The sequence below is a fragment of the Aristolochia californica genome, unplaced genomic scaffold (genome assembly GCF_029961685.1).
Source record: "Aristolochia californica isolate CCGP_79_NKW_82.1479 unplaced genomic scaffold, dmAriCali1.0.hap1 SCAF_12, whole genome shotgun sequence".
Lineage (NCBI taxonomy): Eukaryota > Viridiplantae > Streptophyta > Magnoliopsida > Piperales > Aristolochiaceae > Aristolochia > Aristolochia californica.
Genome location: NW_027181793.1, coordinates 22,660,053 through 22,674,529, shown reverse-complemented (window position 1 = coordinate 22,674,529; position 14,477 = coordinate 22,660,053). Strand labels below are relative to the sequence as shown.

Below are 14,477 nucleotides of genomic sequence, written 5' to 3'. Positions count from 1 at the left end.
GGCGACGCCCTCGGCCTCGCTCTCTCTCCTCGCACCCCCCCCCCCCCCCCCCCCATCGCGCGTCGTTTTTTCTTTTTTCTTCCTCTCGCCTGCACTCCCTTCCCTCTCTCGTCTCCCTGCGCCCCCGACATTGTTCTCGGCCTTCGTCTCCTTGCGTCCCCGACGTTGATCTCGGCCACTATCTCAGTTCCCTCTCGTCTCCGGCTTCAACTCTCGGTCTTCTCTCGGCCTCGCCCTCTCTGTCGCACCCCCTCTCTCGTCTCCGTGACTCCCTCTCTTCTCTCGGACAAGCTCTCTCTCGCTTCTCTCTCTCTATTCCCTCCCGACCTCCCTTTCTTCTCTGTCTTCTCCCTCTCTTCTCCCTTTCGGCCTCCCACTCTCTTATCTCTCTGGCTAGTCTCGATTAGGCATCGATTTCACCCTTCGGCTTCGAATTTCCCCCTTCGATTTCACCCTTCGGCTTCGGATTTCCCCCTTTGGCTTCACCCTTCGGCTTCGGATTTCCCCTTCGATTTCACCATTCGGCTTCGGATTTCCCCAAATTTCAGAAGGTATGCCTAAACCTGATTTTTTTTTTTCATTAAATTAGTGTTTTATTTGATTTAAATTTATTTTCAGTGCGTAATTGGGGGTTATTTGTACATTATTTTGGGATTTAGGGTTACGATTTAGGGTTTATGGTATTTTAGGGATTAGGGTTTAGGGTTTAGTGCGTAATTAGGGTTTAGGGTTAAGGGTATTTTAGGGATTAGGGTTTTAAAGGTTTAGGGGGTTTAGGGTTTTTAAGCTATAAGGTTTTTTGGGTTTAGGGTTTGGAATTAGGGTGTAGGGTTTAGGGATTTTAATGTATTAAGTCCTGGAATTAGTGTTTAGGGTTTAGAGTTTAGTAGGTGATAGGGTTTAGGGTTTGATGGTTTAGTTTTTTGTTTTATGGTTTGTGTTTCGGGTAAGGTTTAGGCTAGGGGTTTATGGTATTTTAGGGATTATAATTTTTAAGGTTTAGGGGGGTTTATGGTTTTTAAGGTTTAGGGGGGTTTATGGTTTTTAAGGTTTAGTGGGGTTTATGGTATTTTAGGGATTATAATTTTTAAGGTTTAGGGGGGTTTATGGTTTTTAAGGTTTAGTGGGGTTTATGGTTTTTAAGGTTTTGGGGGTTTTGTGTTTTTAAGCTCTAGGGTTTTTTAGGTTTTTTTTGCGGGGGGGGGGGGGGGGGGGGGTGGGGTTGGGGTTTAGGGTTTTGGGCTTTTAAGGTATTAAGTTCTGGAATTAGTGTTTAGGGGTTTTTAGTCCAATTCAAACAAGGTTGAGTCGCCTACACGGGCGTCCATTAGCCAACGAAACCCGACCCCCATCACTGACGAGGTACAGTTCATAGTGACTGCGAAGTTATATGGGGCTCTACCAGGGGTCTTCGGTGAATTTGGATTTGATGTGTGTGTGTTTTCATTGTTTAGTGCATATGCATTAGTGAAAATAATTTAATTAATTTTGAAATGTGTGAGAATGTTGTTGAGAATTTTTGAAGTGCTATGAAATGTTTTTGCCATGTGGTGAGGAGAGTCGGGTATTATACATATCCACCACATGGTATTTTTTTTATGGTTTGTGTTTCCGTGACGAGTAAAGGTTGTCTGATAAAGTTTTTTCCGTGAGGACCGTATCGGATTTAGATTATACATGGCTGCAAGAAGACAACCAAGTGGTCGAACATATGATATTTGGACATTCGATGATGATAGCAAAATGCTCGATCTCTTGGTCGAGCAGGTCAATCTAGGGAACAAGTTGCCTAACGGGGTGTGGAAGCATGAGGTATACATGGACTGTGTAAATAAGTTCAATGAAGACATAATCATGAAAAAAACTGTTGAGCAGGTGAAGAATCGAACAAGAGCATGGAAGAAAACATACCAAACGGTAACGAGCTGTATCAACACTAGTGGGTTTGGTTGGGATGCAACCACACAACGAGTTACTGCATGTAATTCTGTATGGCTTGATTACATAAAGGTCAGTAAATCTGTATGGCTCGACTATATGATGTACTATAAAATACTTTTTATGTTTTTCGCGTTAGTATAACTCTATTCCAAGACGTCTGAATGATGTTTTATTCTTGTAGGAGCATAAAGATGCTGAGAAGTACAGACGTGAAGGCTGCCCCCTATACGACAAATTAGCTGTGGTAGTGGGAAACACAATAGCGGTAGGGTCAGGAGCTGCAACCTTTGTAGATCAGGGCGATGAGGTGATCCGTGAATCGGAACATGTCCCGATAGATGAGCCAGTGGATGTTGATATAGTTAGGGATACTCCATCACCATTATTAAGCATGGATGAGTCTCTAGGTAATCAATCTGAAAGAAGTAAACGGTCATCTTCAAGTCGTCGTAGAAAGAGAACCGAAATGCCCGATAACGACACTAGTAGCAGAATTTTTGATGCAATAGATCGAATTGCTCAGACATTTCAGAATTTCATGATGAAAGACGATATTGTAAGAGGTTGCGTCAACGCCCTCAGGGAAATCCCGGACTTGCCTACAGAATTGAAGTATCGCGCTCCTTCATGGTTGGATACACCAACTAAGAAGGTCATGTTTATGGAAATGACAGTGGAAGAGCGGGTTGAGTGGCTTAAATTTTGTTTTGAAAACTAATTGTAATGCGTTATAAATACACTATTTTTTTGGAATATTATTATGTAGTAGACATGATATTTGAATTATGATGTTGCAAAACTTATTAGTATGGTTTGTATTTAAATTTGATATGTTGTTGTGTTTATATATTTCATAGATAAATATGGTGTTTTGAGTATGGATGTGGAATGTGATTGAATGTAGGATGTGGATGAATGTAGGATGTGATTGAATGTAGGATGTGGAATGTGGATGAATGTAGGATGTGATTGAATGTAGGATGTGTGAATGTGGATGAATGTAGGATGTGTGAATGTGGATGAATGTAGGATGTGGGAATGTGGATGAATATGGTTGTTTATAGGTGTGATTGCAAATAGGTTATGATTGAAGATTGATGTTTACTCATGTTTATGAATTTTAGGCGATTGAATTTGTGGATTTCCATGGATACTATGACAGACGATGAAAAGGTTGCAATTATGGTTGCATTCACAACTTTGATGATCGCCATGGAAAGATACTATATGTACCATTGCAACAAACGTGTACCACGTTCATGTGGGATGAATGGTCCATTGTATTTGCAAAAGGCACTAGACAAATCTCCAGTTAAATTTCGTAAAGTGTACAGGATGAACCAACTGGTATTTCACAAATTCGCAAATATACTTTCTAGTAAAGGGTTTTTATCAGCCACAAAGACCATCTCAGTTGAAGAACAACTTGCATATTTCCTCCTAACTGTTGGTCAAGGACAAGTGTATAGTGTCACAGCAGAGATGTTTGATAGATCAAACTGGACGATAAGTAAGTATTTCAACAAGGTGTTGGATGCAATCCTCAAACTTCACTCTGATTACGTCAAACGGCCTTCGGAACGCACACACTCGAAGATTTTAACAAATTCAATGTTTTATCCCTACTTCAAGGTAACATCACTTCCTATAACTAAATAATTTTACATTAATATACAAAGTTAGTAAATATTAATTGAAAATGTATAATTAGGATTGTATTGGAGCTATTGATGGAACTCATATCAAAGTCAACATTCCACTTGAAGATCAACCAAGGTTTTGGAATAGAAAAGGTTATCTCTCACAAAATGTGATGGCTGCATGTTCATTTGATATGCAATTCACTTATGTACTTGCTGGATGGGAGGGGTCAGCAGCCGATTCCCGTGTATTGAAGGATGCATTGACTCGTCAAGATAAAATCTTTGTACCTGAAGGTAAGTAATATATTTTTATGCAGTACTTTTTTATCTATTTTATCTTCAATTATTTTATGTGGTATATAATTTTTATTATAGGAAAATATTATCTAGTCGATGCTGGTTATGCAAATCTTCCGGGATTTTTGGCTCCATATCGAGGAACCCGATATCATCTGCAAGAATTTGGAGATAATATTCCTAGAAATGAAAAAGAATTATTCAACCGAAGACATTCATCTTTACGGAATATTATTGAGCGAACTTTTAAAGCTCGATTTCAAATATTAAAAGGCACTCCTCCATTTTCTTTTAAGATCCAGGTGAAAATTGTACATGCTTGTTGCATATTGCACAATTATATATGTGCAGAAATTATGATGATATATTTGAAGATGAAGATGATGATTCGGGTGGCGAGCTCGGTGGAGGAGGTGATGCGGTCCAATTAGGTGCAATGGATGATACAGACAGTGACGATTGCGATGATCTTGAGGATGTGGGTAGCCAAGTAACAAGCATTCGGAGGCAGAGTGCATTAGAATCCACAAGAGCCGCACAATTTCGAGATGCCATATCGACATCCATGTGGAACGATAAATGATAGTTTACTCTTATTACTTTTGAACATGCGTAATTTATATGTACTAAACTTGTAACTCGTTGATTGTAATATTAAAGGCACGAACTCGTTATTTGAATAATTTTTTTTAGGTTATTTTAAAAGTTGTATATGTATTTATTTATTATTTTATTTTATTTTATTACTATATTAAACTTCATATTTAAGTCTCTGGTAAATAAAATATAATTAAAGTATGCATTTGATTAATATATCATCATTAATTATGTCAAAATATATTATTAATTAATACAATACAAATCTATCTTATGTTATTAATAAAATATTTTTTATTCATTAATCAGAATTTTTTTATTCACTCTATTGTATTAGTGATTTAATAGTGGTAATTAAAATATTGTTAACTCAGACACTTTGGTTTAATTAGTTCATTTTTATAATTATTAAAATCAATAATTTTAAATTTCTATAAGATGAAGATGAAGATGAAGTTGTCTTGACTAACACCCTATTTCAAAGATTTCGAAGATGAAGTTGTCTTGACTAACACCCATTTCGAAGATGAAGATCATGTAGATACATAAGATGAAGATGAAGATGAAGATGAAGATCAAATTTTCATTTTGTTGACTAACCCCCCCTGAGTTACATCGATCAAAAGTCATCAATTACAGAAAACCTATTATTGCTCATCCCTTGGCTTCCTTTTGGTTTGGTTTGGTTTGAATTGACTTGATTGGGTTTGAGTTGGACTGGGTTGTTTGGGTTGATTTTACCAAGTTGAGTTGATGTTATATCAACATGGGCTTCTTGTTGGATTCCTTGTGTGGGCTTTCTTGATATTTCTCTTTAAAGGAAAACTGATTTCTTGTCATTATGTTTTCTTATGTATCACATTCCCATAGGCTAGATTGATATTATTGACCCAAACTGACCTGGTTCATGAGAAGATTTGTGGTTCAATTAGAAAAAGTTTGTTGGTCTTGGTTCAAATATGTACCCAAAGTTTCCCATTGAATTACTTAGATTACTTAATAAAAAATATTAATCCTAGTGTTAAAAAGGATATATGAAAGAGTATGACCCAAAAGTATCAGATGGCGAGGGACCAAACCGCCACCCAGTGCCGGAGACTCAGGATAGTACGAGTAAATTGTTGCCTTTTTTACGTGTAAAAAGTGGTGTACTTTTCAGGGAAAAGAAACCCAGTAAGAACAGATAATACTTGTATGTAGTACACAGGATGCCCCACGGCGGCCTCGTCCTTCTCTGACGGAAAACCCTTGTCCATGAGTATGACCTTTTTGGCGCTCAGTAAGGCACTGGAAGCACATCTTGTCATGCCAGATCGCCCTCCCGGCTGAAGCACTCAGAGAACTAAGTTTCGTTGAATTGAAAACAACTCCTTCGCTTGAGCTTATCCAAAATTGTAGAAATCCGTTTTTTGGTTTTTATTAACGTCTTGTTGAGTGAGAAAATGGAGAAATGTCGTGAAAGGGAGATGGCGAGGAGAAGAAAGGTCGCAGGGTCAGAAAACGGTGACGGAAGCCGAGGTGGTCCTAGGGGAGAAGAGGAGAGGCCAAACCCAGAATTCCCTGGGTCGTGCGTCGTCACTTTCCTAATGAAAAGCACAAGCAATAAATGATTGAAGCGTTGATGACGTTGTGGATATATCAGAGGTAGATGGCGAGCGAGAGAGAGAGAAAGGGGATGGGACGGTGGAAATCAATCTATTCTTAATCCTATTCGAGTCGACTGGAAGACAGAAAGAGAGAGAGAGAGAGAGAGAGAGAGAGAGAGAGGCAGAAATCTTGACCATGCAGATTGAAAACTCTCCGGCATACTCCCCCCTGCAGCAGCTATCTCTGTGACTGCTCGAAAGAAGACGGGTGACGTTATCATAGCGTGGCGCGTGCTTGGAAACGTGTGATGGGGTTTTGGAATTGAATGTCCAACTTTTAACTCTTCTTCTGTTTTTAGGGTTTTTTTTTTCTGAGTTTTATATTTTTATAGCTGGACTCTGGACTAGTCGGGAGTCTGGAATCAGGGGACCCAGAGAGAGTTTTGGGTTTATTTATGAATATAACGATGCTCCCCTGGAGGCTGATGCGATCTCAAGTACTGATAAACTGGAATTTTTGCAGCTGTCAAGCGTACAACCATCTAGGAGAGTCGCAGAGGCCCATCATTGTCCCAATAATCAGAAGGAGAGAGACAATACGTGAAGCCTCTCTCATGTCTGCTTCCGCCCCCCACCGTCCGACCTCTTCTCTCCACGACTGCGTCCTGCATTTCGCACCAGAACGACACATGGCACACCCCTTCCAGTTGCAATAGAACTGGTTTTTTATTCATCTCTCCCCATCTGTCTCTCCTGCTTCACTGCACAAGCCAAAGAGTACCCATGACATCAAAATCTTTACCAAATTCGATTATCAGAAAAAAAAAAAAAATGAAAAACTCGAATATCGGTACTTTCACCTGTAAAACATCGGGAATTAGTTCCCGGTGGATGTAGAGAAAAACTCCATTATTTCTTCTCCCACTTAAAGGACTGATCATAGCGTTGTCTTGGAAGCAAACAACAAAGACACCAACGAGTTTCACGATTCTGTCAATCCCCAGATATTTCTCCACCCAATTATTAATCCCAGGACCTGGTGCGGTTGGTTGCTGCGAGAAGGGGCAGCCTAAGTGGGCGAAGGGACCAACTACTCCCCACAGAGCACGTGTCAACAACGTTGTTGATCCTTAAATACATGCCCAGCCTCCCTCTCCCCCGTCCATTCGTCTTCTTCCAAAACTCACCGTTTTGCCGACCAGACACAGAGCGGCAAGTTCATTTTCTACAGAAAGCCCATTGTTTCCGGTGATGTCATGAACAGTAGCTCTGTGTTTACTGATCTTTCCTTTTGCTCAAAAGATTTGCTTCAAAGGGTCAACTAAAAAAGGCAAGAATTCTTATTCTTCAAATATGAAACGTATGAAATGTTACACATCATCACTGGACATGAAGATAGTGAAGAAAGTGGCACTGGTCAACGTGACCATTGCCTCTAGGGAGGTTAGGTTAATAATGAGATCCACCAAATGAGATTCTAGCATGCGCAAGGAAGGAGTCTCCTTCGTTCAACAACAACAAGTACTACTTCCACTCACATTCGTAGGGCACACTGCCTTTGGCCTTACCCTCCGGGTGGCTGTGGAAAGGAGGATTCTCACGTCAAAGATTCTCATAACAGGATCTGGGATCTGGTGTTCTTTTCTTATACTTTTGCATAAACATTTTGAACTGAATTCATTTTGAGCCAGTCCCTCCACTAGGTTATAAAATTTGGATTTCGATTCAGATGAAAACCCAATTGACCAAGTTGAGTTAGCTTGTTTAGCTTGTAACAAGAGGGACTTCACACCACCCTCTCACCTTTTTTTTCGTCTCACAAAGAAGGTTTCCACAAGTAGGTAGGGAAGATGATGGCCCTTTGATCCTCACTTGTTTAAATGAATAGGAAGAGAGCACTCCCTTGTTCTCTATTTTCCTATGTGACCCTACTCAAGACACTTTTTTTCACCGATTTTTGTATGCATTACTTGGTTCCATGAAATTCACACATTTAGTTGTTTGACCATTGGGAGGTGAGTGTCAGATTTGCTACACCAATGGTAAAATCAAGTTGGTCTCCCTTATTTTGAAGATAACAAAATGGGTAACTTGAAAAAAGTGTTATTAAAGGTGTTATAAGTGTGTTTTAGATACTTTCCTTTCAACACAAACATTACGAGGTCTATGGCAAAACCTCAAGAGAAAAAAAAAATATCAAGTTGCCAAGTCAAGACCTGAAGCAAAAACTCATTGAAGATTAATGTTGTGAAGAAGAATTTATGCAAAAGAGTTGAACGAAGATTTGACGATAAGAGTCTGAACATTATTAGAAAATCTCAAGAACTCTAATAATATAAGTAGATAGTCAATCAAACTTTGATTCTTATGGAGTTTTAGGGCATAGAATATTTTAAAACTATATTTTAACCAAATGCATATAAATATTTTATAATGGTAAATCTCATAGAATAAACTTATATAATGCATATATGTCAAAATAGTACACTGACATATGACATGATCAATCAACCTATATGGGCTTGATTGATAATCCAAAATACAGTCTCAAATAACTTATAGGCATGATCAATCATTGGCACAAGCCTAATCAAGAAAGCTGTCAGGAAGATGCTATAAAGAGTAATCAATCATACATAATTATGTATAACCAATTCTATAAAGTATGATCAATCAATCGAAATAGGTTGATCGATCAAAGGGTTTTTTATAAGGTTAAAAAAGTTGTTCACTAATACCTCGATCAATTAGTAGGCCTAAAGAACATAAAAATATAGTTGTTATACATGGTTGATCGATCACATCTTTTCATTGATCAATCAACACTTTTTGCATTTTTTTTGAAAATAGTAAAAAACTGATTAGTTTGGCTAAGAAACTTATAAATAGGCCTCCAAACTTATAGAAGGCTAAGAGTTGAACTTACATTGGTATAACAAACCTCTAAAACATTATTTTCGAGTTGAAGATTCTGATTTTACCCTTTTGATTTTTTTTCTTCAAATTTGCCTAAACCTTCAATTTTCTCTTCACATTCTTTGCATTCTAATTTCCATCAAGTTCCACTACATTTTCTTTCGTGCTTAAAGATTTGGAAGCTTGGATCTCACGAGGGGAGAGGCTATCTCTCCAAATGAAAGTTGTAAGTTTGAGTTTATTCCTTTGTAATTTAGCTCTCTTTATTAAAGCTTCTCTAGTACTTTGAAGCTAAAAAAATTGGCATTCTAGAGCTTAAATCTAGATTGGGAGTGTCCACTAGAGCAAGAATTTAGTTTGTATTGAATCTCTTGGGGAGAGATCAATTTGTGTAATTGGGGATTATACTTCACTTAAAACGAACATAATTTTTTCTTTTTTTTAGCTAATAGTCATATTAGTGGAATTTTCTCAAACAAGGTTTTTGGACAGTGACTACCATTAGGGTAACACTGATTTGATGTCACATCACCACACAATATTGTATGTGTATGTCACATTGAACAAATGACAACTTGATTGGGTAATTAAACCTCGAACCCATGTTATCTCACTTCCCTTGATCTTATGAATTGACCCCAGATATGTGATTCTTTTGGAGTGGAAAAGGTTCCATAAATCATTTATTTGATGCATTTAGCCACTTTGGAGAGTTTGTGTTTTCAACTTGAGTTGGAAGGTTTGTATTCCAAGAAAGTCTCATCTTAGGGGCAAAATTGTAATTTTAAGAGAAAGCAATAAACCCAAATAATTATCGATTATACTCGAAATTATGGAAAATTTATCTCCATCAATAGTTTTTAAAAATAACTATTTTAAAATTATTTTATAGGAAAATTATTTGTATAAATATTTTTACTTAAAACTTTACTAGAATTGGGCCGAGTGGGACCCAACTTTGTTAAGTGAAAATTTTGGGCCTTAAACTCTAGTTAGAGTTTGAACTTGAGATAGAAGACGAATCTTCATTAGAAGGCAGAGGGAGTGAGGAGCTTCCCACACAAACATTTATTTTATCCACCGCAGAGAGTAAATTTCTCGTGTAGAGCGCCCAATCGATGCGGTAAAAATAAAATATACAGCTGACATCTCTACGAGCTTGCGATCTGCTCAGATGATAATTACTGTTTTTGCTCTTTCGTGCCCGTTTTATTTTCTACATTTAACTCACAGATGACCCATGACAGAGAAAAGAGGTTTCTCTGTATTTCAGCTTTGATAATGGAATTTTACAAAGCAAGCAGCGAACAGAAAGACAAAAATTCTTTTAGATCTCTTGCAAAATTGGGTTATTTACAGGGAATATATGGATGATTTGATCTACAGCCGCTTGTTAGACCAGAGTCGATGGGGATTAAAAAAGGGAAACATTAAGTCAGAACTGAGAATGTCATATTATTTGTTTCTTCACGATCTCTGATGCGTTCTTCCGACGAAGGACGAAATGGGAGTTGTTGAAAATGTCGGTCTCCTTGGCCGTCTTCCATTCGTGGGCGATGTCTCCGGCTATTTTAATGGCGTCCGCGGACGCTCCCAGAAGACCTCGCCCCGTGAACCCCACTGTGTACAGCCCATTTTCCCCTTTCCACCCGTTGGGGAACGGCGTCTTCGGCATCCCTTCTTCCGTGAAGAAATCGCTTCCCTGCAAATACACACCCAAGGGTTTAGTTCGTTCATGTGCACGTGGAGAAGAAGGTCATGTGAGAAAACTCCTTCCGCGGAACGACTAAGTTCCAGTACCGTGTTATAGTGTTACGTGAACAGAACCTTTTAATGGGGAAGATTCACCGATGCGTTTTTTTTTTTTTTCCTAAAATAAGGTGAATTCTCTTTAGGAAAATCCTGCATTAAAACCCCAGAGCTTCTGAATCGAATGAGAGCATGACTTCGAAAGCTTGGAGGGAAAGGAAACAGATAGGGTGGTGACTGTCGTCTTAAAAATCTACTTAAAAGGCCACAACTACTCCCGACTCTTGCACTGGGGAAAACCAGTAAATGAGGAAGGAGAAAAGTCCAACTTTTTTTTTTTCCAAAACAGAAACTTCCCCTTTGGAAACGCTCCATTCAAACTGTAAAAACGGGAACGACTTTCCTTTTCTTTCCCGAACGGGGTAGGAAAAGAAAGTATCACTCTATGGGTCCTCGTGCATATATCCCTGAGAATGACGATGAAGCAGCAGAGATAAAAAAAAAAAAAAAAAAAAAAAAAAAAACAAGGGAAGGTCACGCTTACCCTGAGCCAAGACGGAACGTTGCTCTTATAGCCCGTCGCAAAGATGATCGAATCGAATTCTCTCTCGTGTCCGTCTACGAATTTGGCTCCTTTCTTTGTGATTTCTCTCACACCTTCCATCACCTGCAAAGGTGGTAAACTCGATCAGCCAAACAAGTCCATCACTAGAACTCGTGACGCGCTGAGCCTACCCTTTTCGCTCAAAACCAGTTAAAGAAAGAAAGTAAAAGCCTTGCTTGTGGACATAAAACCAGACACGAACAAAAGAAATCCCAAGTTGGGTGCAGTTTCATGTGTGCACTAAAAGCCCACAAACCTTTATTTTTCCGGATTTTATTGCCGAAAGAGCTCCTACGTCGAGGACAGGTGTCTTGCCGGTGACATTTTTCAGCACGATCGGACCAGTTTTGGGTCGTCGGAGACCCAACTGGTCGGTATTCCCGAGGGTGAAATTTGCAACCAGTAGAAGAAATTTATCTACCAGTCTCAGAGGCAACCACTTGAGAAGCGCCATCGCTATTCCGAAGATTGAGAAGCCAAACAGCTCTCTTGGTAGAACGTGCACCTGTATCCATTACGAAGCTTGGGTTAAAAAGGCTGCAGGAAAGGTGATATTTCCAAAACTAAAATAACACGCGAAAAACCTCTGGTTAGAACCACCTAGGGAAGAGAGAGTTTAGCAGCGGCAGTCGTAAATAGTAAATACGGTACGCGCAGCAAAATAAAGAAATGGAAGCGTAGAGAAGTCCCATTCGGGATTCAGGAATAAAGAAAAGAAAACAAAAATACCTGACGACGCCAGAAATTTTACGCTGTTACTATCAAACATCACAAGCTCCAGAAGAAAATCCAAAAGAATAATAGAAAAGAGCGGAAAGAAAAATATAGGTTAAACAGTGCAAACGAGTCTTGCTCCAGCTCGGGCTTTCTCATGATACAAAACTATAGCACATAACTCCAGAACGGATTTTAAAAATGGATTGAACAGACAGTAGTGGCTAAGAAAACTGTTGCTACTCGACGAATATTTTGTACCAGATAGATGAGAATTCTCGAAACTTACCGTGCTTCTAACTACCATATGAGGGCTTGCATTGTGGCTGCAAAGGTCCAAGCTGACTTCCATTCCGGAATTCCCACACCCAACAACCAGAACCTTCTGCTCTTCAAAATCGGCACCGCTCTTATACTCGCTCGTATGGATGACCGGCCCGTGAAACTTCTCAATCCCTGAAATATCAGGAATGACAGGTTCAGCGTTCTCACCGGTAGCGACGATCAACCAGCGAGACATGTACTCCACGTCTTCTGTTCGTACCCTCCAGACACCCAGACCCTGATCGAACTCAGCGCTTGAGACCACCTGCCCGAACCTGGGTTTGATGGAGAAACTAGCAGCGTAGGACTCCATGTAAGAGATGAACTGCTGCTTGGACGGGTACTTTGGGAAATCTTCGGGGAAGCTCATCAACGGCAACTCGCAGAACTGTTTGGGAAGGTGAAGCTTTAAGCGTTGGTAAGTCCGTTGCTGCCACAGCGAGGCGATACAGTTGGTCTTCTCCAGGAGCAGAGAAGGGACCCCATTCTGTCCGAGTAAAGCAGCGACGGCGAGGCCGGATGGCCCCGCACCGACGACGATGGGTCCGTGGGACCACTCACGTCTTAGGAGATGCTCCGCCTCTCTGCAGCAACCCATGGACGTCGCGAAGAAGGAGAGGAAGAAAAGCCGGGCGAAGCTATGCGATGATTCCGCAGAAGAAGAGGAGGTGGACGCGTAGGAAAGAAGGCGAGAGCAGAAGCTCATAAGGACAGAGACGTCGTAGCAGTAATTAGGATCATTTATAAACGAATCAGCGAGCAGAGGGTATGGAGGAGTGATGGTTCGTAATTATAGTTGAGAATGCAGGGAGAGTGAAGGGAGGAGGCGGAGAGTGAAGGCGTGAACGTTAAGGAAAGGATTCGGTTCTGTCTCTCAAGGCTCTTCTTTCAGCTCCACCTGCAGGGTGAAGGATGTAGACTCCGGGGCGAGACGAAATAAATACAGGCATCCGCAGAGTTCAGTGACCGCCAAGGGTGAACAAAATTACGAGGTTACCCTCAGCTCCCCTGAAGCGGGCCTGCAACACGTCATCAACGGTTGGTTGCATGGTCGGGAGATCGATACATTCCATTCAGAAGGAGCTAATGATTTCCTTTTTGAACTTTCTTGCTGGAAGTCCACCAAACATCTGAGATCGTAAAATAGCTGGCTCACGCCTCGCCCAATATTCGCATCAGGTAACATTAACGCTGATGAATCTATCGTTCTCCTCGCCTTCAAGTTCCTAAGGATCCCGCGAGAGAGAGAGAGAGAGAGAGAGAGAGGAGAAGGGACAGCTAAAATGAACAAGAGAATCTAGGTAGAGAGGATACTGCGCCTTGATTATTTTCCATAAGATCATTAGGCCCTACCAAAAACCCAAGTTGCGGTCCTTTTGTTCTTTTATGGGGGTTCTTTCCTTGTTTCATCATGTCTGCTGGGCTCGTCCATGGAAGAGCATCTCCCAGTGGCAAGGAGGAAGGGAAGATCGATTTCAAAATAAAACCAAACATGATGAGTTGGAATGGGCATAATGCTTCCCCACCTGAGGGAACCCCCAATGTCTCCCAATCTGAGGATCGTGATATGGGATATTGGTAGTGGACATCCTCAAAATATCCATCAAGGCGGAGCAGGAAATGGTGCTCCTCCCTCCCATGGTCAATCCAATCGAAGCAGAGTCTGATCAGACGGATCGACGCCCAGTCTGATTTTCTGATAAAGCTATGCTCATACGGATCTTCTCAACTGTTGAGAGACACCGACTCGATTGTGAGCTTTACTCTTCATTATTCCCTATTTTATTATCATGATTAAGCTTATTCAGTCCGGTCATCGTGTCCTAGTATTTGTGGTAAGAGATGACAGCACTTTTTCGCTTTTATAGAACCTACTATTCCATCTCGATTTCGATCTTTTCTGTTTGTGCTGTTTTTTTGTTTTTGTTTTTTTTTTAATTTACATGTAATATTTTGTATTTGTAGATATATAGAGAGGGAGGGACGTTTGAAAGCAGATACGGCTCAGAGAAGTACTTGTGCTTAAATTGCTGCTGCCATGTATTTGTCTTTGTCCGGTTCAGTGTCTCGTCGCTCCGAACAGAGAGGAATTGAAGTAAGCGCAAA

The 14,477-nt window shown here is 40.3% G+C and overlaps 1 protein-coding gene across 1 annotated transcript; it reads right to left on the bottom strand.

The window, feature by feature from the left end:
• Positions 1 to 10,285: 10,285 nt before the first annotated feature.
• LOC137945428 (probable indole-3-pyruvate monooxygenase YUCCA4) lies at positions 10,286 to 13,249 on the bottom strand. The gene is made up of 4 exons (XM_068791318.1): positions 12,337 to 13,249; positions 11,590 to 11,838; positions 11,274 to 11,396; positions 10,286 to 10,682 (listed from the first exon to the last, which is right to left on the bottom strand). Exons 1-4 carry the CDS (start codon positions 13,075 to 13,077, stop codon positions 10,431 to 10,433), a joined length of 1,365 nt encoding a protein of 454 aa, XP_068647419.1. The 5' UTR covers positions 13,078 to 13,249; the 3' UTR covers positions 10,286 to 10,430.
• Between the last annotated feature and the right edge of the window lie 1,228 nt (positions 13,250 to 14,477).